At 51.6% G+C, this 23,922-nt stretch overlaps 1 protein-coding gene across 1 annotated transcript; it reads right to left on the reverse strand.

Moving 5' to 3' along the window:
- Positions 1 to 2,602: 2,602 nt before the first annotated feature.
- On the reverse strand, positions 2,603 to 17,663 carry LOC125320261 (serine/threonine-protein kinase PAK 3-like). Its single transcript, XM_048292396.1, has 13 exons — positions 17,648 to 17,663; positions 12,788 to 12,922; positions 12,173 to 12,517; positions 11,590 to 11,748; positions 11,097 to 11,265; positions 8,989 to 9,052; positions 8,252 to 8,300; positions 7,370 to 7,482; positions 6,589 to 6,706; positions 5,672 to 5,771; positions 5,032 to 5,228; positions 3,244 to 3,381; positions 2,603 to 2,807 (listed from the first exon to the last, which is right to left on the reverse strand). The coding sequence occupies exons 2-13, from the start codon at positions 12,878 to 12,880 to the stop codon at positions 2,679 to 2,681; spliced, it is 1,674 nt and encodes a 557-aa protein (XP_048148353.1). The 5' UTR covers positions 12,881 to 12,922; positions 17,648 to 17,663; the 3' UTR covers positions 2,603 to 2,678.
- Between the last annotated feature and the right edge of the window lie 6,259 nt (positions 17,664 to 23,922).

A 23,922-nucleotide genomic window follows, 5' to 3' on the forward strand; every position in this document is an offset into this window, starting at 1 on the left:
AAGCCCTTTCTTTTCTTGTGGAAGGAAAAAAAAATGAATGAACTCTTCATGAGTGAGATAAGGACCAGGAGAAACACTTCAAGGGCAAAACAGGCTTAACTTAAAGTTACAAAGTGAATTTATTGGTAACAGAATCAGAGGAAGATAATGAGAAGTAAAATAAGCCCTTAGAACACCTTTGCCCCCCCAGCCCCTCCCTCCTTCCCCCGGACAGCGCAGGGAGACAGGGCACGGGGGTTTGGTCAGTTCATCACCACGATTTTCTTCTACTTCTCCGGGAGAGGAGTCCTTCCCCTGGGAGGCTGTGGGGTCTCTCCCATGGAAGACAGTTCTCCACGAACCTCTCTGACGTGGGTCCACTCTCATGAGCAGCAGTCCTCCCAAAACTGCTGCAGCGTGGGTCACTCTTCCACAGGGTACAGTCCTTCAAGGACAGGCTGCTCCCGCCTGGAAGCAGGGCCCCTCTCTGCACCGGGTCTCCCACTGGATCACAGCCCCCTCCAGGCATCCACCCGCTCCGGCACGGGCACCTCGCCACGGGCTGCGGGTGGATCTCTGCATCCCCCGTGGATCCATGGGCTGCAGGGGCACAGCGGCTTCACCATGGGCTGCACCACGGCCTGCAGAGGAACCTCGGCTCCGGCACCTGGAACACCTCCTGCCCCTCCTTCTCCACTCACCCTGGTGTTGCCGTGTTGTTTTTCCTCACATGTTCTCACTTCATTCTCTTCTCTTACTAGAAGCAAAACCACCATGACTTTGTTTTGATTTTCTTCTTAAATATGTTATCACAGAGGTTTTACCCGCCTCTGTCATTGGGCCAGTTTTGGCCAGCAGCATGTCTATCTTTCGGAGCCATCAGAGATTGGCTCTGCTGAACATGGTGGAAACTTCCAGGAGCTTCTACCAGGAGCCGCCTCTGTGGCCCTCCTGCTACCGAAAACCAGGCTGAGCAAAACCAATACAGACGGACAGAGTGAGCAAGGCTCGGTAAGCTCACAGGGTTACGGACATTTGCCACAGAGGGGCTGCAACAAAACGAGAAGTCAAAGGCAAACAAGCTCATGGCCTGATTCCAGAACAGCCCAAGCAACCTTCATGCCTGCTGGCAAGACAAGAAGGCTCTTCACACCTTAAAGGCTGCTTAGCCCTTTGCAAGACCTTTGCAGGACCAAAACATCAAGATCTACAGCAGAAAGATGTGGAGGGTTGGATTTTTTTGCTCACTGCATGGGAGTTGCTTCAGTTGCTGTTTTGAAGGTCTTGCCTAAGTTGTTGTCCTAAAATACAGTAAAAAAAGGCTGTGTTTTTGCTAAATGAAGACACAGTGCGTCTGTCTTTCAGAAAGGAATAAAGAAAACATAGATTGCCAATTGAATTTATTCTGCTCCCTTCTAAATCAGCTCACTACTCAAGCACAAGCCTCAGGAACATCCCCAATTCCCTCTCTGCCAGCAACTCAGAGCTGCATGGTGCCGTGCTTGCTGTGCACCGGAGAGCACAAAGCAGGCTGGCCTGGTGGCCCCGAATATTTCTGCAGAACGCTCTGCATTTCACACCTTTGCTCTGACTCAGTGCAGAACTGCAGGATTGCAGGCGCTTCCTCCCAGAGCTGTGTGAGGCACTGGCTCCTGCAGATCTGACCTGAGGAGCTGTCGCTGCCTCCCGTTGGCCTCGGTTCCCCTGGCAGAACTGCCGTGCCTGAAGGACGCTGCCCTGTGCTGGAGCCTGCGGAGCAGCCCGGCTCCCTCCCGCTGTGCCCAGGCTGCTGCACACACTGCTAACCTTTCCCAGGAGTTACAGGGCAGCCGGCAGAAGAGTAGCAATCCTCAGCCGGGGCACCAGCCCTCGGCTGCCTTTTGCCTTTCTCTCCTCCTGGGCTGCCTCCAGACGGCCAATGGCACCAGTCTGCGCTGTGCCCAGCACGGCTACGCTTCCCTCGGGAGCAGCCAGCTGCCGCTTTGGCTCTGAGATGGGAGGATTTGCCCGCTCCCAGGAAGAGGCACCCAGTGCCAGGCTGCTGCCTCTTGCAGCTACAAGGGCCTCCTGCCAGCCGGCCTCTGCCGAGCCTCAGGCTGCTCTGGGCTCTGCCAGGGCTCTGCTGGGGCTCCGGCCCGGGCAAGGCTGGGCCGCTCTCAGCTCACGGTCGCTGACAGCTCTGCATCAGACGAGACCTTTCAGAGCACCCTCACTGACCTTTCTGCTTTCTCAGCTGAGCAAGACTCTCCCCGAGCCAAAGAGATTGCACTTAGGGATACAAATCCAAGTGGCAGGAACCCCAATGCTCTCGAGTCACAGCTGAACGCCTGCATCTGCACAGGATGTCTTGGCTGCATCACTCCTCCTCTGGTTTTGCCTGCAAATGCCATTGCCCTTTCTGCCTCAACTACAAGCACAATTGCTGGACAAAAAACGGCCAGTGTGCCGTATTCCAAAGGCAGTGTGGTCTGGAGAGGATGAATGAAGAAGAGCCTGCCCCACTTACAAACCATACCAAAGAAGTCGTTAAGTGTCACTTTCCACCTTTAAGGAACAACGGACAATTCAGACGGAAATCTTGAGCTTAATCACAAGGTGAGAAATAAGGAATCTTACAGATGAGTTGGGGTTTCAGAAACTTTATTTATTTGCCATCCATGTAGAGTACAATTGTACTCTACAATCCTAATCTAAACTGGTCATGAAGAAAATAGTCCTGAATGGATGGATTGGCACTGCCATCTTTTCTCCTCCTCCTTCCACTTCTTCACTGACTGGATCAGTGGCAGCAAGATGGACACAGGCTTGGCTGATGTTACAAATGGATGCTGCCCAAAGGAAAAAAAAAACAGCCAAGAACAATGAGCCATGGCTTTCCAAGCTCAGTGCTTCAAAGGCAGGGGTAATATTTTTAGAAGAAAAGGGGATTTACTCCGAGTAGGTCTAAGGTGTGTGTTGCAACAGTGGCACAGGTTGTCCTGAGAACTGGTAAGTGTCCCATCCCTGGAAACATTCCAGGTCAGGTGGGAAGGGGCTCTGAGCAACCTGATCTCTTTCAAGATATCCCTGCTCATTGCAGGCCACATGGATCAGATGGCCTTTACAGGTCCCTGCCAGCCCAGCCCAGGATTCCTCGCCATTTTCATTTGAAAAGCACCAAAAGTGGAGATGAGGAGGAAGGGAGCTCATCTGATGCCTTGGGCTCCAGTGGAGGAGGAGCCCATCCTCGGACACCGTTTGACCTGCAGTCCCTTTGCGTTTTACCTGCAGGAGCTCCTTGGCAGACCAGCGCTGTTCCTCGTTTTTCTGCAGGCAGCAGCTCAGGAAGTGACGCAGCAAAGCCGAGAATAGATTGGGCTGCTGCAGCTGTGGGGTCCCTCCTGTGGCTATCAGGAGTTCAGCCTGGAGAAGAAGGAAACACAAGACTCCACCTGCTTCTTTTGATGCCTTAGGTTTTAACTTTTCTCTTTTTCAAGTCCTGTACTGCCTAGTGTGTAGCTCTGAAGTTTCGTGTGGCCTATTAGCTACTGTTCTCTCGTGCTAGTTAGACATAACAAAGCCTCTCTAGGTTTGCTCTCCAAGGACACTTCGATTGTCCCAGGGCCCAAAATGTGTAAACTGAAAGCCTCTGAAGAGGGGCAAACTTGGGGTAATTACATCATTAACTGGGGTCATAATTGGAGAATTAACCCTGATACGGAAATGGACCAAACTTACAAAACTGTGAAGAACTCATGACCCAGGCTCCATCTTGGATGTAGCCTTTTGACTGCCCAGGGTGTATCTTTGAAGGCCGTTCAAATAAATACCTATTTTTATTCTCTTATTCTTGTCTAGTCTCTGTTTTTAGGTAGCCACTCCAGGCATCAGTTTCAAGTCTGTAAATGCTCTCCCAGAGCCCATTGTTTAAGCTCAACTCTGCAGTGGCAATTTCTGCCCTGGCAGAGAGGCAGAGATGACTTTCCTATACCAACAAAAAACCCAAACCCCAAAGCAGCTGCAGCTTTTCCAGCATCCAGCAGATCTTGCCTTGGCAGCTGATTTGATTGGCTGACCTAGTTAGGGGCAACTACACCAGCAAAAGCACATTTTGCTTCTCTGAAGATTCACACCAGCTTGACAGGCAGTTTGGAAGAGGGACCTTGTTCTAACTGTTTTCAAGTGTTATTACATAAAAGGGAGTTATTGCTCAGGTAAGGAAAGAAACATTTGGAACCCCGCATTCAACACAGACACGTTAAGATGCATGCAGAAACATATTGGGATGAAAATGCCTGTTTGGGCACACAGGAGCCACCTGCAGCTCTGTCTCGCAGCAGTCTGCAAGTTCCAGCTTCTCCGATGTGGCAAACGAATAACTTTTTGTGGTCAAATCAGAAGAAGGAGAAATGCCATCCCTATGGTAACCCTCTGCTCTTCTGGATACTCAAGTCAATACATTAATGATGTGCCCATCCCAGAAAGTGCCAGGTAAAAAATGGGAGGTTTTGGCAGGCTCTCCATGTCACCAGGCTGCAGCTTGGTCACGTGGAGAACGTGGCTTGGGCTATGACAGAAATATGGTCACTAAGTGTTTCAGCAACACTGCACAAGAAGCAGAAGATACTCTGTGGCCTTTACACCCTCATGCCCAGGTTTTAGGCAAGTGACAAGAAACTGTACAGGGAGTGCAGTTCTTCTCTAGAAAACCACTGTTTTAGAGACTTTGTTGGTTTGGGTTTCTTTCCTTCTTTTCTGGAGATGTAACACCAGCTCTGAGATGTGTGTTTTGTGTTATTAGAGACATCTACACAGACAGACGAGCTGGAACAACTTAAAACCCAAAGGAAAGTGTTGCCTGAGAATGGAGAGTGTTTGCACTCAGGTAAGGCCTGAGTTCCCCCACTGATGCAAACAAAACTACAGCAGATGCTGATGTGCTGCAGGGCCATTTTTAGAAGGGGACCTTGGTGGAAGCAGTGCCAGCAGATGGCAATGGGATTTTGTCTGATGGAGGACAGAACACAGGATAGGTGAAAAAGACAGAGGGATCAGTGAGTATTTGCTCCTTACCGAGGTACGACTTTCATTCCAGTGAGGAACTTGTCGTTCCACCATTTCGATTCCCACAATTCCAAGAGACCATATGTCCACTTTGGGGCCATATGGTTGACCTGTCACAACCTCAGGCGCCATCCACCAAGACGTCCCAACCACTGAGCTCCTTAGATTCTGCTCAGGGGTGAGCTGAGCAGAGAGGCCAAAATCAGCTGAGGGGAACAAAAAAGTTCTGTACAATTAGGAAACCAAGCAAAAGAACTCCCCACTGTAAGTCTGCGAATGTGCTGTTGAATCTCCTGGAAATCCGTCCCTGCTCTGTTTCCTCAGGACTTTAGCCAAGGAAATATGGAAGTGTCTGCTTCCAAAAATCCCCACATTTTTTAATGCTGCCCCCAGAAGTGGCTTTTATTCCCTGGAACCTTTAGATTGTAGCTCCCTCCCTCTGGAAGGGACACACACAGACCCAAACCAGTGCCACTCTGGACTGCTTTTTCCTCGCCATACCTCTGTGCACGTTGCAACTGTGCCTTCAGCTCGCTGCAGGGGTCCCTGCACTGCCACCAGCACCACTTTGGGGGAACTGGCAGTCACTCAAAAGCAGCCCCAAACCCCACATCCCTGGAACGCTGTGCCTGGCCAAGAATATACCAACCCAGCTTGACAGAGCCGTCAGTTCTGAGAAGGATGTTGCAGCTCTTCACATCTCGATGGATGACATGGTTTGAGTGAAGAAAATCCAGTCCTTGCAGGCACTGAGAGAGAAAACAGAGACAGGAGGATAAAAATTAGTGGTGTGATTTGAGCACACAAGAAAGGAAACAGCTCTAAAATATTCCCTTTCCAGGGGAATGGAGTGTAATGGCAGAACACAGTGCCATTGAGAGGAAGAGCTTGCTGCTCCAACACTACCTTTCTAAGGGAAGGCACGTCAGCTTTTGAGAGAGCCAACGGGAATTGCTGTTCTAGACTGTCCTCTGCAAACCAGCCAGAATGACTGCTGCTGCAGTGGATGTGCTTTCTTCATCCAGAGGACAAACAAGGGTTTGCCAAGAAAGAAAGAGTCCCTCCCTTTGCTGTGAAGTGGGTCACTTTTGGGTGGGAGGCTGCATGGCAAAGGTTTTATTGCTGGCCTCAGTACAGACTTGGAAGTATCACATGAGTCACCTTTCAGAAGCAAACAGCATTTTGGGTGCACTATTACCCTTTTCAGCTGAGGACTCTGAGAAACGAGTCTCTTTTAGCATTAGTTTCAAATTCTGCCACCAGCACCTTTGCTTTTACAGGCAAGGAATGCAGTGCAGACAGGCTCCAGGCAAACATTCAGAGAGGCAAGGTGGAGAACAGCAAATACAAATACAAGAGACAGAGTGAGAATGCAACAGCAGGAGATAAGAGTACAAGAACAGAGCACAGTGAGTGCAGGCACACTGCCACGCAGTTCACCTGCTTCCCCATAGCATAGCAGCCACACAGAAGCAAAGTTTGGCACATGGAACCACTCCAGTTCTCAGCCCCTGTTTCCCAGACAATCCTGCCCAAGCCCTCGGAAGCACAGGTGGGATTCCTGACCTCCCGACTGATGGCTGCCATCTCATATTCAGATATGTACATCTCATTGATGGCATCACTCAGAGTGCCTCCATCCATGTACTCCATCACCAGCCAGAGTTCATCATCCACAAGGTAGCTGAAAGAAGGAAATGAGGCCATGGAGATGAACGTGCATGGCTAGGCTACTGTTTGGAAAAGACAACGATTGATTCTTGTTTCCAGGTCCCTTTGAAACGAGGACAGACTCAAAGGAATAGACGTTCCCTCTAGGCTGTGCAGTGATTGCAGTCTGTGCTGTGTCAAGGAGAAAGGCACAGCTGTGAAAAAGGAGATGTCTTAGATGGCCAGCAAGTGAAAAACGCAGTTTACTAACAGCCCAGATAAAAAGCTGTCACACATGGTGTTTATGGAAAAAAAGCACCTAGTCTTCCTGGCATGCACAGCAATGGAAAAGAGGGGCTGCAGTCCAAGGGAAATCCTCTCTCGGGTGGTTCATCAGCATTTAAGACTTGAGAAAAACCAAGCCCCAAGACAACGTGGTGGCAGTGAACTTCGAGGGTATTGACTTAGTAAGATAGCGCTGGTCAAGGCTTTTGAAGAATTTTCAAACTATGTGTGCCAGGGAAGACTAATGCAGACAAAATGCACTCTCTTCCCATCCACTGGAGATGAGTAGAGAAATAATGATTGATCAATAATTAATGGCTCTATTTTCTGCCACAGACCAAAGTGGGTTTTTGACCTCTCATGCTTGCAGTAGGTAAACAAACATTCATGGGATAAGACCACGACCACTCACCTGTCTAAATAGTTGACCAGGTTGGGATTCCTATTCATCTTCATGACCATGAGTTCATTGACAGTTACTTCCTTTCTCCTCAGTCCTTGGAGATTAATTTTCTTTATGGCCACCTAAAATGACAATGACAATCAGTACCTTGAGAAGGTGGTGGCACGAGACCACAACGCACATGGAGCGAGTGATTTTGGGATGACACAGCCAAGCTGTGCCAAAGTGCCTTGTGATTAGACACTGGAGTAATTAGGAACTGACATTCCAACAGCCCATGTCTCTGCTCCGTTGAGGCCAGAAACAGGACACATGGCCACTGACGTTTTGCCTTGTCCACTTGGTAACAACGGTGTCTCAACTATCACCCACAAAGCTCTGCCCACACTCTCTGCTGAGTGCAGAGAAGTAATCCAAGTCTTGCTACTCTATGGATACAGATCCTGGGCTATAAGCAGGGCTTAGGGCTTTTAGGGACGCCTTGCAGATCCCTCCCTACGTGCAGTTCCCAAGTGCAGCACTGCAGGTTGCTAAGGAACTACCAGGAAGATTCAGACGTATTTGCTGGCAGCCAGAAATGAGAATCCAGGACTCTGAAGCTGTAGCCACAAAAAAGCAGTGAGATGCTCTAAGGCACCACCTTTGTTTTAGCCACTGAGAGCGAGTGAGCACTTCCTTCTCCAAAAGGAACCACTGCTCTCCTTGCCTTCCTTCTGGCAGCTGAGAAGGACAAAGACTGTCCCAAATGTATTTTGCAGGCTGGCAACAGTCTGTGCTTCTTGTGCCTTTGCAGCACAGCTCTCCCGGTGACCCAAAGCTCCAGCCACAACTCACACCAGAGCAGGAAAGCCCTCAAGAGCTGCAGAATCTGCAGGGACTGTTGACATTTACCTCTCCTCCTGTGGCATTGTCGAGTGCTCTACAAACTTCTCCGAAACCCCTAGAAATAAAACAGCAGCAAAGAAAGGAGAAGCTGTTTAGATCTTGGAGTGAAAGCCAGCCCAGACAGGAGATCTCTGCTCTAAGTGCCTAAAACCTGCAGGAGGCATGAGGGGTCTGCCAGAGGGCACATGATGCATTTTCCTCTCAAGTGCATGGGCACTGGGCCTGTTCCTGAAGCTTTGGGCTTTAGTGCCTCAGCTCAAAAAGAGAGCTTATTCTTTCATCTTGAGTTTCAGTTTCTAAACTGTGTGGTTCTAATCCTGACCACCGAGTATTTCCTTCAGCAAACTCTTGGAAAGAACTGTTCCTGAGAGCTGTTATCTGACAGCTACCGGGGGGTAGGCTGCTCTTTCAGGCAAGCAAGATTCTCTTTCGTTAGTGTGGCCGTATGATTTTGAGACATACAAAAATGCTAAGGAAATTAACACACAGCTGTCCCACACTTGAGAGGCAGGAGATCTTCCAGCTCCTGTTCCTTGCTGCAGGCAAGACTGTGGCAGCATGGAGATGTCTTTGACAATGCCTTCTGACCACACGTACAAATTCTGCCCAGCACTGAGAGATGGGCCAATCTAACCCCAGTGTCTCAACGTGTTTGCAGCTTGCCTGACTTCACACTTGGTAGATGTTCCACCAGCAGAACACCCGGCCCATGGTTTTGTAGAAGAAACTGTGGTTGGACTCACCCACTGCCGATATTTTCCAGTTCAGTGTATTTCGTCACCGGATTTTCCATGCTCACCATTTTGCCTGGGGGAAACAAAGTGCAAGATGCTCACTTTAAAGCAGAGATGCCACCTTCCAGGAGATACAAAAGGCAGCCCCACTGTCTGGGGCTCTGAGCCTTTTGTGGTCATCTGGGTAACAACAACAACAGCGACAAGAACCACAACAGCAACAGCAACAAGCCAGGCAGCTCTGCAGCACAGATGGCCAGCACTGAGACTGATTTTCTACAGTCCTCTGAAGAGATCTCTTGAGAGGAAACAAAGCCCAGAGAGATGCATTCCCAGGAGAGGAGGGCATCTTCTCCACCTTTCGCAGTTTGCCAGAAGAATGCCTTTCTCTTTGTAAACCAGAGCAGCTCACGTTGTGACCAATACCAACGGGGCTTTCAGCATCAGGATGCTCAGCCTTTATGGGCAGGCTGAGTTCAAAGATGCCCGTGCCCCATGTGAAGAACCACACTGCTTGTCTTCACCCTGACTGCGTGGATCAGTCGCTCGCATCGGACTCGCCCTCTCAGCTCCGCACACGTCCCCGTCTTCCCAGCTCGGCACAGCGGCCATGGGCAGCAAGGACAGCAGTGCTCCTCAGGCGCTGGCGTGGCACGGACAGCTGCCCAGAGGAGATGCTGAGCCTCTCGTGAGTCCAGGCCGTGCGATGCAGAAGCCGGCCCAGACGAGGGGCTGCTGCCTCCCGGCAGCTCCGCGCTGCAGCGGCCGGGCAGCAGCAGGACTCTCTCAGCTAAGGAAGGCTCCAGCCTCTGCAGTCGCACCGGCCGTCAGGGGCAGAGCAGGTACCACAGCAAGGCTGGGAAGGGCCAAGGATGAGCACTGACAAGCACTGGCAAGAAGCCACAGCCAGGCCGAGCCCCGTTACAAGCTCTTGCCCCCTTTCAGGACGCAAGAGGATTGGCTTTGAGATCAGACACAGCGAGGTGCACATCAATGCCCTTTTTGTCCCAACAGGTGATGGTAGACACAGAGTCAACTGGGCTCTGTTCTCAGCCCCACCAGGTCTTACCTGAGAGCCCAGCACTGGCAGCTGTTATGGGCAGGAAGCACATTAAATGGGTTGTGCTGCAGAATCACAAAGGGCTTCATGTGTTTTCCTAGAGAGTGAGCTGTGCAGGAGTTGGCCCAACGGGTCACTCTAACAGTCACAGGAGTGATTGAGAATCAGGAATGAAAAAGTGCCACGGATCTGAGGGATAGACAGTGGATGGGCTGGTGGCTCACTCCTGAGAGCAGTGCAGTTTTACCTGACCACACCACATCGATGTGTCTCTTGGACACATCCTTATAAGCATAAAACTAGGATATTAAATAGGGATTGTTATAAAAGTATCTGCTTTTTCTTTGGGGGCATGTGGAAAACACCTCTTGCTCTCAATTTGTGCTGTCACTTGATGTTTTTTCAAAGAAGTGGTCATTGGCAAAAATTTGCATTGTCATAAAAACCAACTGTAGATGTAGTAGTGGTAATAATAACAATCATAAAAATTACACCAATAAGACACATGAGGCAGAAGAGCTCCTTCAGGATGGAGAAAAACCAACTTCACCAAAAAAAAAAAAAGCCCAAACCAAACAATAAAAACAAAACAAAAAAAAACCCCATCAACCAAAATCCTTACAAACCCACCAAAAGACAAAACCCCAAAACCAAACAATTTCTGTGACGATCTTTTGCTCTGATGAATGCTGAGAAATCAGGAGTCTTTAGGAATTAGGAGAATTTAGGAAGCCAAATATTCTGTTCAGTTTGGCCACTAGCACAGAGGACTTGCCTAGATCATTTGCTAAGTCACAGCCTTCTACTGATCCAGGAACAGTCCCTGCTTCTGCCTTCAGCAGAGAGGGAAGCTCAGGCAAACCCAAGCCAGTCTGAGCTGTGCTCAGAGGCAGCAGGAACACCCAGAGCACTCCCTCGCTGCCTCGAAGCACAGCACTTCCTGCGAGGAGTCCTAAATGTCCCTGTGACACCAAACTGCGGAGGAACATTTGGCACAGCTATGCTGACACAGGCCCACAATACACTGTCCCTCACACAAGAAATACACAAGACATACTCAGTAGCTCCAGGAAGTAATCTTCCATCTCCTGTTGATGGGAAGAAGCTGTGTCAGTGTTGGAGCTGAGCAAACTTCCCTGGCTCCACTTCTCAGGCTGGGCTGCAAAGGCTCCTTTAGACAATGCTGCTGCTGCTGGAGCAGGTTCCATGAGAGAGCCTGTGGAGATCTGAGACAAGAAATGAGTTTGTGTCAGAAAGTGTGGCTGGCAGAGATTGCCCTGGGATCACATTGCAAATGCAGGCCCATAGGAAGCTGCTTTCAGCCACATGCAGGGCTCTTAAAATGGATTTTTTTGGATGTCCACTTCTCAAACCGGATGGGTCAAAACCAAAGGCTGATTTTACTTGAGTTCATGGCCAGATTCATGTTCCATTTTCATGGATTTTCTGAAGGACGACTGCCGCAATGACTATTCCACTTCCTCCCAAGCACTCTTTTCCCCCTCCAAGGGCTATGGACACACTTGAACTTCCTTGTTCTAATGTTCTACCTGCTCCCATTGAGTCCCCCTTTCTTCCACCATCTTCAGGACGGGCTCAAGCTGCAGCAGGGACAGTTCCTGTGCCCCACGCCAGCCTTGGGGCTCTTTGTGGCCAATCACTTGCTGGAAGTCTTTGCAGGCTGCCAGGTGAGATGTCCACACTTCCACCTCAAGTCAAACACAACAAAGCAGTCAGACGCTACAGCTTATCCCTGTCAGCCGTGGGTCACAGACTGTGAGGAAAGGGAAAGAACAGGTTCACAAGGGATACAGACAGCTTGTTTCAAGATCCATCAGAGTCACCAAGTTGACCTGCAAAAACACCTCAAGAAACAAGGAGAGCAGGAACAGGCCAGCAGGAATCCATTTGGATGACTGCTGGCCAACAGGCCAATGGACTAGTCGCACTGTCCAGGGCAGCAGCTGAGATTCAGCAGCCCAGGACGTGTCCTTCAGAGTGGCTGTGATAGAGACCACAGCAGGATGGCACTCAGAGACATCACCCAGCCCGCCTGCTGCTCTGCAGAGGAAAGGTAGGAAGGGCAGAAACCACCAGTTTGGTGACTGCAGCGGCTATCTCTGTTTCACTCACTCGCTTTTCTAGAGCCTCTTGCTTTTGGAGTAGAAGATTAATTTCCTCTTGGATGATTTTCATTCCTTCATCCAGCCTCTTCTCCCTTGCCTTGATCCTAGCCTCAGTTTCCTGCAGCTCTGCCTGCAGCTGTTTGTCGATGTTCTGCAAAGAAGAAGAGAGAGGATGTTTCATGAGTGGAGTGGCTTCAGCTCTTACACTCACCTGGTCTTGTAGATCGCTCCTGTGCTGATGGAGATTCTTCTCCTCTTGGATGCTTCTGATGTCTTCCTTGTTCCTCCTCTTTGCTGCTTTGATGTCACTCTGGGCTTTGGGCAGCTCTGCTTGTGGCTCTGCCTTGATGTTCTGTACACACAAATGCAGAGCAAGTGACTGGGAGCTGCCATCAGGCTCAGCTTTTTCCTCTTTCGGCCTCAAAATCACATTCATTCAGCCACTCCCTTCTGCTTCCCTACCCAGCTCTGCTTCCATTGGAACCCTCCTGTCCTGGGGCTGGTCTCTGCAGATGACAAGGCTCTGTGCTTTCAGTGCCTGTGGGACTCCTGGCCTCCCAAGAGCTCCGTTTTATGTCCCTGTTCCTGCCCTTCACTCTGTCACCTGGCTAGTCAGGCTCACCTGGCCATTCTCTTGTGGCTCTTCCACCTGCTGCCTGAGCTGCTCCAGCTGCTCTTGGGCTGGGAACAGCTCTCCCCGAGTCTGGCAAGGCATCTCTGGTAGAGCAATCTGCTCATGCTCTTTCTCTAGAAGGAGCTGCACAGAAAGCAAGAGAAGATGGGTTTCAACTTCCCATAAAACATTTGTGGGGCAGGACTCAGAGACTAATGGGCTCACACATTCCCAAAGCAATGTGCTGCTGCTCTCCTGGGTCCTTCTCTGCCCATGGGGAGGCACAGATTCCAAAGTGACACTGGCAGTACAGTCAGGGTCCATCTGGGACTGAAGCTCCAACAGCATCTTAGGCATCTGACAGGGAATGTGGGGCATTTCTCAAGGCTCTGCTGAGGACCTTGCTCCTCTTCTGCCGTGTCCTGTTTGTCTTTCAGAAGTGACTGACACCCAGCCCTGTCCCAAAGCCCCACCCTGGCTCTGCAGGTGGCTTCCTGTGTGAGCTTGCTCCTTGTGAGAGACACTTCTGGAGTTCATGTTCTCTTCAGGCCTGCACTGCCATTCCTGCCTTTCTGACATCTACACTCTTGTTACAAATCCTGGATTATTCAGGAGATGAGGATGCGCACAAAGACCCTCTGATGGAGGTCAGAGGGCCTCTATGGCCACCTCAGTATATGGAGGAGGACCAAGGTGTTTATTGTCCTCCCTCTTTTGTCAACTGAGAATTCTGACCGGCAGTAACAGAGACCCTCATAAGGCCCCATTAACAAATTAACTTAGACACCCTTCAGGATGCCAGTGAAGGAAACCGTGTGTCCTGTAATGCATGTTTGACCAGACTCACCAAACCCCACCTAGAGGATGGGATTGTTCCACACCCATAGGACAGACCAAACTTTAAAGGATAAACAGGGGGAGGAGAACACCTCTGAGGGAAAAAAACAACCATCTCTGGAGGGGGAAACATCTCTGCCTGCTCGGGATTGATCGATGGAACATGCCTCTCCTCCTCTCCTGAAAGGATGTCTTTAGGTGAGCTTTGCACCTCCAATTGCCTTGGAGCAGAGCCAGGAAGTTTCAGATAGATAGATAGATAGATAGATAGATCTATCTCACTGTTATCATCTCTCTTTTCCTATGCTTTCTGTCACTACACACATCAACACTCAGTAGCCAGTGCCCTGATAAGCGGCAATCCTGAACTTGTTCTCCTGTTGCTTCAATAAACCACACTCTTGGAGAACCTGGAGCAGGAATATCCTTAAGGAATGCAATCAGACCCAGGGCACTGCACTGGGAACTGCACTCCTTGTGCATCTGTACTGGGGCAAGTTCTTCTCTTGGACTCAACCAGACTGATGATGTTAAAGTGGCTGCACTTCAGAAATGAAGCTGAGCCCCTCCCAGTCCCTCTGATCTCTGAGGACCAGATGGAATGCAAGGGTGTTGATTTCCTGCTGAATTCTCATACTTGGAATACAACACATTCTGATCCCCTGGGCTGCGAAAAGGCACGGGCGCTGTTAACCTGAAAGTGATGTGCAAGGCCCTACTGGCTGGCCGGCCACCAGAACAGCTCCTTGTGCACAACCGTCCCTGCCCAGAGTACGTGTCCTCAGGGAAAAATACTGCAACTTCCAGAACCACCACCTTGCAAACTAAAATTCTAGCAGAATCTCGTCCAGTGCTAGAAAAGGGCATGAAGGTTGAGCAAAAGCACGTTTGCTTGCCGAGAAAGAAAATACAGGGCTTCTACTCGTAGGAAACCAAAAAAGCAAGAAACAAAAAGATGAAAGTTTCACCTATTCAGAGCTACAGCTTTGCCAACACTCTCGGCTCCAGTGCAGTTTTCAAGTGGAGTTTGAAAAACAGACTTCACAACAGAAAGTAGCTACAGAAACATGGCAGCCTCTGGCTTCTGCCACGGAACAAGGGTTCCTGTTGGGGTCCCTCCCCCGCCGTGTAGCCCTGGGAGAGGGGCCCTGAGGGCACAGACACGGGGCTTCCCTGCCCCTGCTCAGCCTCGTTCCCATTGGTTGGTTTGTGTTCCCTGCGCGGGCAGAAGGACCCTTGGTCCCGTGACTGGAACAGTTCCTGGGCAGAGCCCCGGCCATGCGGCTGGAGAAATAAACATCTCTCTGAAACAGCTATCAAGAATCTGTCTGTCCATATATATTTCCTTTCCACGGGACTCCTGGTTTGATATATGCGTGTTGCAGGATCCCCACTGCAACAAATGGTGGAGATTTGTGAGCAGAACGATCCCCGATCCCTAAGCGACTGATTTGTGTGAGTAAACCCTGGAAACTTTGGATTCCTCTTCTTGGTTTTGCTTTGCTATTCCGTATCTAAACTATGGAGGAACCGTGGGAAGACTCTTGGCTCTCAGAGCCGCATATGGACATTTATCTTAAACTTAAAATGATTCTTGAACAACGATTTGTAAATTTTAGCTTGATTCAAGCTCAAAAAGAACTGAAACACTTCCTGGCATGGTTGTTTAAGAACTTTTTCTATGTTTCTTGGGATTTAATTATTACCAAGGGCTTTTGGAAAACCGTTTGGACACAGTTAATACTGGAGTCAAAATATATGCCGATGGAAGAATATTTTCGTGAATATTATTTAGTTACCGAGACTGTTGAGCAATGTCAGCTGTGTCCTGGCGAAGGGAAGCCTGGCGCAGGGACCGTGCGGCCCAGGCCACGTGCACCGAGCGCTCTGCGAGCAGCAGCGAGGCAGTTCCCGCGCGCGGGCGGAGCCAAGCGAGCCGCAGTGTCGGCGGCGGAGCGAGGCGCGGCGGGAGCGGCGGGACCCGGCGGTGCCCGCCCGGCCCCGTGCAGCGCGTGGTGGAGCGAGCCCCGTGAACGCCCGGCCGAGAGGGGCGGCGCGCGGGAGGCGGCGGGCGGCGGTGGCGGTGGAGCAGAGCCGCGCCCAGCCGAGACGTGCGCTGGAGCAGGGCGCGGGGGAGTCGTCGCTCAGGGGCCCGGCCGAGACGTGGGTGCAGCGCCCGGCAGCGGCAGCGAAGCTGCGACCAGAGGAGGCGACGCACGGAGAACTGAGCGGCACGGCCCGGCCCGGCCCGCACAGCCCCGAACGCGACCCCGGGAAGAGCGCGCAGGCACGAACAGCCCCGACAATTCCAACACGGGAGCGACTGAAGGAGAGAGCAAAGACGCAGCGAGACAGAAAACAGCAGACACTCGGAAAAAGAAAAAAATCATAGTAACTAAGATCTTAGGGATAGTAAAATGGTATAATGTTAAGCAAAATTATGGTTTTATAACAAGGTGTGACAACCAGCAAGACATATTCGTGCATAGAACTGCTATTAAAAAGAATAACCCTGAAAAATGCATCCCAAGCTTGGGAGATGGAGAGGTGGTGGAATTTAATATTGTACTAGGGAGAAAAGGGTTACAAGCATCGCAGGTCACTGGGCCTGATGGTGTTCCTGTAAAAGGCAGTATATATGCAAAAAACCGTAGTCATGTTAGACAATATCTCCATTGTAAGCCCCCCCTACAGTTTCCCTTTCCTAATCCCACCTTTCCCTTTTACCCTATGTCCTGTTACCCCCAGTGTATTCCCAATCCGTTTTTTCATCCATGGTTTCCCTCACAAAACCATGCTTTTGCCAATTGTTTCCCCAAAAATCCCTCTCCAATGCCGAGTGGGGGATGAAAAGGGGGAGGGAAGAAGTTAAACCCTCTCCTGCCTCAGTTTCCCCACAAAGCATGCTCAGAGAGTCCTGTCTCCCTTCTGTCAGCCCTAAGATGTTCCACAGAATCTGTTTGGACATTTAAAGACTCAGGAGGGTGGCTTGTTTTGTCTTGAAACTGTTCTTGTTATGTTTATCCAGTTGTTTTCATTCTCCTTTTATTAAAATAAAACGGGTGAGGTGCTGGGGTCCCTCCCCCGCCGTGTAGCCCTGGGAGAGGGGCCCTGAGGGCACAGACACGGGGCTTCCCTGCCCCTGCTCAGCCTCGTTCCCATTGGTTGGTTTGTGTTCCCTGCGCGGGCAGAAGGACCCTTGGTCCCGTGACTGGAACAGTTCCTGGGCAGAGCCACGGCCATGCGGCTGGGGAAATAAACATCTCTGAAACAGCTATCAAGAATCTGTCTGTCCATTCCTTTCCACGGGACTCCTGGTTTGATATATGCGTGTTGCAGTATCCCCACTGCAACAGGTTCCCAACTGTGCACTTCGTTTCTTTTGCCACACGGGAGAAGAGTGGCCCCACACAGCTCCGTGGACAACACAACCATCTCTTTGCACCTTATCAAAAGCAAAAACACAGGCGCACTCAGAGCCCCTGTCAGCTCTGCTCCTGACTGCTCTGCCTGAAGAGGCGAAAGAACAACCTGGCAACAAAGGCACCAAAGCCCCTGACTACATCAAGCAGCAGCTCCCCGTCCCCAGTGTGTCTCTGAACTACTCCCAGGTAGGCCCACCCAAGAAGCTCATGTGGACAAACCACCCCAAAGAACTTGTGTGCTCACATCAACAGCTTTTGTGCCAGCAGCTACTTGGCCAGCCTGCGGAGTGGGACACGTCTCTCCAGGCCACCGTGTCCCCTACGTGTGTGGCAAGGCTGAGAGCGGTGTCCTTTGAGCGCTCCCTCCTCTGGGGACAGGGGAGCCTTCATGATTCACGTTTGCCCCTCTTGGAATCCCAGCAAGCTGCGGCCTAAACATGACAGCTCAAAGGCCATGTTCCAGCTCTCACTGGCTGGCGGGAATCGCTAGGTCCTGGCAGCACTCCAGCACTCAGCATCCTTGGCCACCACCAGCAAGTGCTGGCCGCTCAGAAACTTGCAGCTCTCATTTCCTCTAAAGACAGCCCCAACCACAACTGGCACTTACTGGCTCAGGACGTTCAGGTTCGCGTCTGACCACAGCTGGAGAAGTCGGGACATTTTGCACCCATTTGGCCTCTCCTCCAGGAGCAGAGGGAGCCAGAGGAGAGCCTGCGGTTGCTTCTGTGCTCTGTGGAGAGGCAGCAGCGTGAGGGACAGGCAGTTACCTGTCATTTCTAACCTTATCTCTATTCAGCTCTACAACCAGCTCTACCCTAAGGAGAAATCATAACCTTGGATAGCAATGGGATTCCAAGTGCCTCCAACTAAAGTAAAATGGCCTAATTCAACACTACTGCATATTGCTCTGAATTAGATATTGCACCCTGCCTACTCTCAGCAAGCAACGTTCTCTCTGCAAAGCTGGGCTTTTAGTTCTTCAACAGCTCTCAAATGCAAAAGCAGCTATTACACAGCGATGCCTTTGCTATTGCTGCTGCACACATGGAAACCTAAAACTGCATCGCAATCTCTCCCAGCGCTGGAAAAGGGCAGCAAAGGTTGAGCAAAAGCACCTTTGCTTGCTGGAGAAAGAGAAAATAAACAGGGCTTCTCCTCCTAGCAAACTACAAACCAACAGACCAAAAGACTAAAGTCTCACCTGCTGCAGTGCCTAAAGCCCTTGCGTGCAGGGAGGGGATGCTTGGCAGGGGATGCAACGGCACTTGTGGCGAGCACTGTCATGTAGGCATTTAGGGAAGTCTGCTTGAAGGTCCCTCAGGAGCCTCCCTTTCTCCAGCCTAAAGCTGCCTCAGCACCTCCTCATGGCACTTGGGCTCCACACCCTTCCCCAGCTCCCTTGCCCTTCTCTGCACACGCTGCAGCCTCTCAACGTCTTGCTTCTTCACAGGGGCCCAAAACTGGACCCAGCACTGGACCCAGCACTCGAGCTGCGGCCTCACCCGTGCCCAGCACAGGGGGACGGTCACTGCCCTGCTCCCCCTGCCCCACTATTGCTGACACAGGCCAGCATGCCCTTGGCCTTCCTGGCCACCTGGGCACACGCTGCCTCACGTTCAGCTACTGTGCACCGGCACCCCTGGCTCCTTTTCTGCCACGCAGCTCCCCAGGCACAAAGTTGCACAGTTGACTTCAAATACAGCAGCCAGAACTTCAAGATCTCCTTCCTGTTCTTAACCCTACGAGACAGCACTCAAGGACCTGCAGCTTTGCCCCCACTCTAGGCTCCAATGCAGTTTTCAAATGGAGTTGGAGAAACAGACTTCACAACAGAAAGTAGCTGCAGAAACATGGCAGCCTCTGGCTTCTGCCACGGAACGAGGGTTCCCAACTGCGCACTTTGTTTCTTTTGCCACACGGGAGAAGAGTGGCCCCACACAGCTCCGTGGACAACACAACCATCTCTTTGCACCTTATCAAAAGCAAAAACACAGGCGCACTCAGAGCCCTTGTCAGCTCTGCTCCTGACTGCTCTGCCTGAAGAGGCGAAAGAACAACCTGGCAACAAAGGCACCAAAGTCCCTGACTACATCAAGCAGCAGCTCCCCGTCCCCAGTGTGTCTCTGAACTACTCCCAGGTAGGCCCACCCAAGAAGCTCATGTGGACAAACCACCCCAAAGAACTTGTGTGCTCACATCAACAGCTTCTGTGCCAGCAACTACTTGGCCAGCCTGCGGAGTGGGACACGTCTCTCCAGGCCACCGTGTCCCCTACGTGTGTGGCAAGGCTGAGAGCGGTGTCCTTTGAGCGCTCCCTCCTCTGGGGACAGGGGAGCCTTCATGATTCACGTTTGCCCCTCTTGGAATCCCAGCAAGCTGCGGCCTAAACATGACAGCTCAAAGGCCATGTTCCAGCTCTCACTGGCTGGCGGGAATTGCTAGGTCCTGGCAGCACTCCAGCAATCAGCATCCTCGGCCACCACCAGCAAGTGCTGGCCGCTCAGAAACTTGCAGCTCTCATTTCCTCTAAAGACAGCCCCAACCACAACTGGCACTTACTGGCTCAGGACGTTCAGGTTCGCGTCTGACCACAGCTGGAGAAGTCGGGACATTTTGCACCCATTTGGCCTCTCCTCCAGGAGCAGAGGGAGCCAGAGGAGAGCCTGCGGTTGCTTCTGTGCTCTGTGGAGAGGCAGCAGCGTGAGGGACAGGCAGTTACCTGTCATTTCTAACCTTATCTCTATTCAGCTCTACAACCAGCTCTACCCTAAGGAGAAATCATAACCTTGGATAGCAATGGGATTCCAAGTGCCTCCAACTAAAGTAAAATGGCCTAATTCAACACTACTGCATATTGCTCTGAATTAGATATCGCACCCTGCCTACTCTCAGCAAGCAACGTTCTCTCTGCAAAGCTGGGCTTTTAGTTCTTCAACAGCTCTCAAATGCAAAAGCAGCTATTACACAGCGATGCCTTTGCTATTGCTGCTGCACACATGGAAACCTAAAACTGCATCGCAATCTCTCCCAGCGCTGGAAAAGGGCAGCAAAGGTTGAGCAAAAGCACCTTTGCTTGCTGGAGAAAGAGAAAATAAACAGGGCTTCTCCTCCTAGCAAACTACAAACCAACAGACCAAAAGACTAAAGTCTCACCTGCTGCAGTGCCTAAAGCCCTTGCGTGCAGGGAGGGGATGCTTGGCAGGGGATGCAACGGCACTTGTGGCGAGCACTGTCATGTAGGCATTTAGGGAAGTCTGCTTGAAGGTCCCTCAGGAGCCTCCCTTTCTCCAGCCTAAAGCTGCCTCAGCACCTCCTCATGGCACTTGGGCTCCACACCCTTCCCCAGCTCCCTTGCCCTTCTCTGCACACGCTGCAGCCTCTCAACGTCTTGCTTCTTCACAGGGGCCCACAACTGGACCCAGCACTGGACCCAGCACTCGAGCTGCGGCCTCACCCGTGCCCAGCACAGGGGGACGGTCACTGCCCTGCTCCCCCTGCCCCACTATTGCTGACACAGGCCAGCATGCCCTTGGCCTTCCTGGCCACCTGGGCACACGCTGCCTCACGTTCAGCTACTGTGCACCGGCACCCCAGGCTCCTTTTCTGCCACGCAGCTCCCCAGGCACAAAGTTGCACAGCTGACTTCAAATACAGCAGCCAGAACTTCAAGATCTCCTTCCTATTCTTAACCCTACGAGACAGCACTCAAGGACCTGCAGCTTTGCCCCCACTCTAGGCTCCAATGCAGTTTTCAAATGGAGTTGGAGAAACAGACTTCACAACAGAAAGTAGCTGCAGAAACATGGCAGCCTCTGGCTTCTGCCACGGAACGAGGGTTCCCAACTGCGCACTTTGTTTCTTTTGCCACACGGGAGAAGAGTGGCCCCACACAGCTCTGTGGACAACACAACCATCTCTTTGCACCTTATCAAAAGCAAAAACACAGGCGCACTCAGAGCCCTTGTCAGCTCTGCTCCTGACTGCTCTGCCTGAAGAGGCGAAAGAACAACCTGGCAACAAAGGCACCAAAGTCCCTGACTACATCAAGCAGCAGCTCCCCGTCCCCAGTGTGTCTCTGAACTACTCCCAGGTAGGCCCACCCAAGAAGCTCATGTGGACAAACCACCCCAAAGAACTTGTGTGCTCACATCAACAGCTTCTGTGCCAGCAGCTACTTGGCCAGCCTGCGGAGTGGGACACGTCTCTCCAGGCCACCGTGTCCCCTACGTGTGTGGCAAGGCTGAGAGCGGTGTCCTTTGAGCGCTCCCTCCTCTGGGGACAGGGGAGCCTTCATGATTCACGTTTGTCCCTCTTGGAATCCCAGCAAGCTGCGGCCTAAACATGACAGCTCAAAGGCCATGTTCCAGCTCTCACTGGCTGGCGGGAATCGCTAGGTCCTGGCAGCACTCCAGCACTCAGCATCCTCGGCCACCACCAGCAAGTGCTGGCCGCTCAGAAACTTGCAGCTCTCATTTCCTCTAAAGACAGCCCCAACCACAACTGGCACTTACTGGCTCAGGACGTTCAGGTTCGCGTCTGACCACAGCTGGAGAAGTCGGGACATTTTGCACCCATTTGGCCTCTCCTCCAGGAGCAGAGGGAGCCAGAGGAGAGCCTGCGGTTGCTTCTGTGCTCTGTGGAGAGGCAGCAGCGTGAGGGACAGGCAGTTACCTGTCATTTCTAACCTTATCTCTATTCAGCTCTACAACCAGCTCTACCCTAAGGAGAAATCATAACCTTGGATAGCAATGGGATTCCAAGTGCCTCCAACTAAAGTAAAATGGCCTAATTCAACACTACTGCATATTGCTCTGAATTAGATATCGCACCCTGCCTACTCTCAGCAAGCAACGTTCTCTCTGCAAAGCTGGGCTTTTAGTTCTTCAACAGCTCTCAAATGCAAAAGCAGCTATTACACAGCGATGCCTTTGCTATTGCTGCTGCACACATGGAAACCTAAAACTGCATCGCAATCTCTCCCAGCGCTGGAAAAGGGCAGCAAAGGTTGAGCAAAAGCACCTTTGCTTGCTGGAGAAAGAGAAAATAAACAGGGCTTCTCCTCCTAGCAAACTACAAACCAACAGACCAAAAGACTAAAGTCTCACCTGCTGCAGTGCCTAAAGCCCTTGCGTGCAGGGAGGGGATGCTTGGCAGGGGATGCAACGGCACTTGTGGCGAGCACTGTCATGTAGGCATTTAGGGAAGTCTGCTTGAAGGTCCCTCAGGAGCCTCCCTTTCTCCAGCCTAAAGCTGCCTCAGCACCTCCTCATGGCACTTGGGCTCCACACCCTTCCCCAGCTCCCTTGCCCTTCTCTGCACACGCTGCAGCCTCTCAACGTCTTGCTTCTTCACAGGGGCCCACAACTGGACCCAGCACTGGACCCAGCACTCGAGCTGCGGCCTCACCCGTGCCCAGCACAGGGGGACGGTCACTGCCCTGCTCCCCCTGCCCCACTATTGCTGACACAGGCCAGCATGCCCTTGGCCTTCCTGGCCACCTGGGCACACGCTGCCTCACGTTCAGCTACTGTGCACCGGCACCCCAGGCTCCTTTTCTGCCACGCAGCTCCCCAGGCACAAAGTTGCACAGCTGACTTCAAATACAGCAGCCAGAACTTCAAGATCTCCTTCCTATTCTTAACCTTACGAGACAGCACTCAAGGACCTGCAGCTTTGCCCCCACTCTAGGCTCCAATGCAGTTTTCAAATGGAGTTGGAGAAACAGACTTCACAACAGAAAGTAGCTGCAGAAACATGGCAGCCTCTGGCTTCTGCCACGGAACAAGGGTTCCCAACTGCGCACTTTGTTTCTTTTGCCACACGGGAGAAGAGTGGCCCCACACAGCTCCGTGGACAACACAACCATCTCTTTGCACCTTATCAAAAGCAAAAACACAGGCGCACTCAGAGCCCCTGTCAGCTCTGCTCCTGACTGCTCTGCCTGAAGAGGCGAAAGAACAACCTGGCAACAAAGGCACCAAAGTCCCTGACTACATCAAGCAGCAGCTCCCTGTCCCCAGTGTGTCTCTGAACTACTCCCAGGTAGGCCCACCCAAGAAGCTCATGTGGACAAACCACCCCAAAGAACTTGTGTGCTCACATCAACAGCTTCTGTGCCAGCAGCTACTTGGCCAGCCTGCGGAGTGGGACACGTCTCTCCAGGCCACCGTGTCCCCTACGTGTGTGGCAAGGCTGAGAGCGGTGTCCTTTGAGCGCTCCCTCCTCTGGGGACAGGGGAGCCTTCATGATTCACGTTTGCCCCTCTTGGAATCCCAGCAAGCTGCGGCCTAAACATGACAGCTCAAAGGCCATGTTCCAGCTCTCACTGGCTGGCGGGAATCGCTAGGTCCTGGCAGCACTCCAGCACTCAGCATCCTCGGCCACCACCAGCAAGTGCTGGCCGCTCAGAAACTTGCAGCTCTCATTTCCTCTAAAGACAGCCCCAACCACAACTGGCACTTACTGGCTCAGGACGTTCAGGTTCGCGTCTGACCACAGCTGGAGAAGTCGGGACATTTTGCACCCATTTGGCCTCTCCTCCAGGAGCAGAGGGAGCCAGAGGAGAGCCTGCGGTTGCTTCTGTGCTCTGTGGAGAGGCAGCAGCGTGAGGGACAGGCAGTTACCTGTCATTTCTAACCTTATCTCTATTCAGCTCTACAACCAGCTCTACCCTAAGGAGAAATCATAACCTTGGATAGCAATGGGATTCCAAGTGCCTCCAACTAAAGTAAAATGGCCTAATTCAACACTACTGCATATTGCTCTGAATTAGATATCGCACCCTGCCTACTCTCAGCAAGCAACGTTCTCTCTGCAAAGCTGGGCTTTTAGTTCTTCAACAGCTCTCAAATGCAAAAGCAGCTATTACACAGCGATGCCTTT

The sequence above is a fragment of the Corvus hawaiiensis genome, chromosome Z, assembly GCF_020740725.1.
Source record: "Corvus hawaiiensis isolate bCorHaw1 chromosome Z, bCorHaw1.pri.cur, whole genome shotgun sequence".
NCBI lineage: Eukaryota > Metazoa > Chordata > Aves > Passeriformes > Corvidae > Corvus > Corvus hawaiiensis.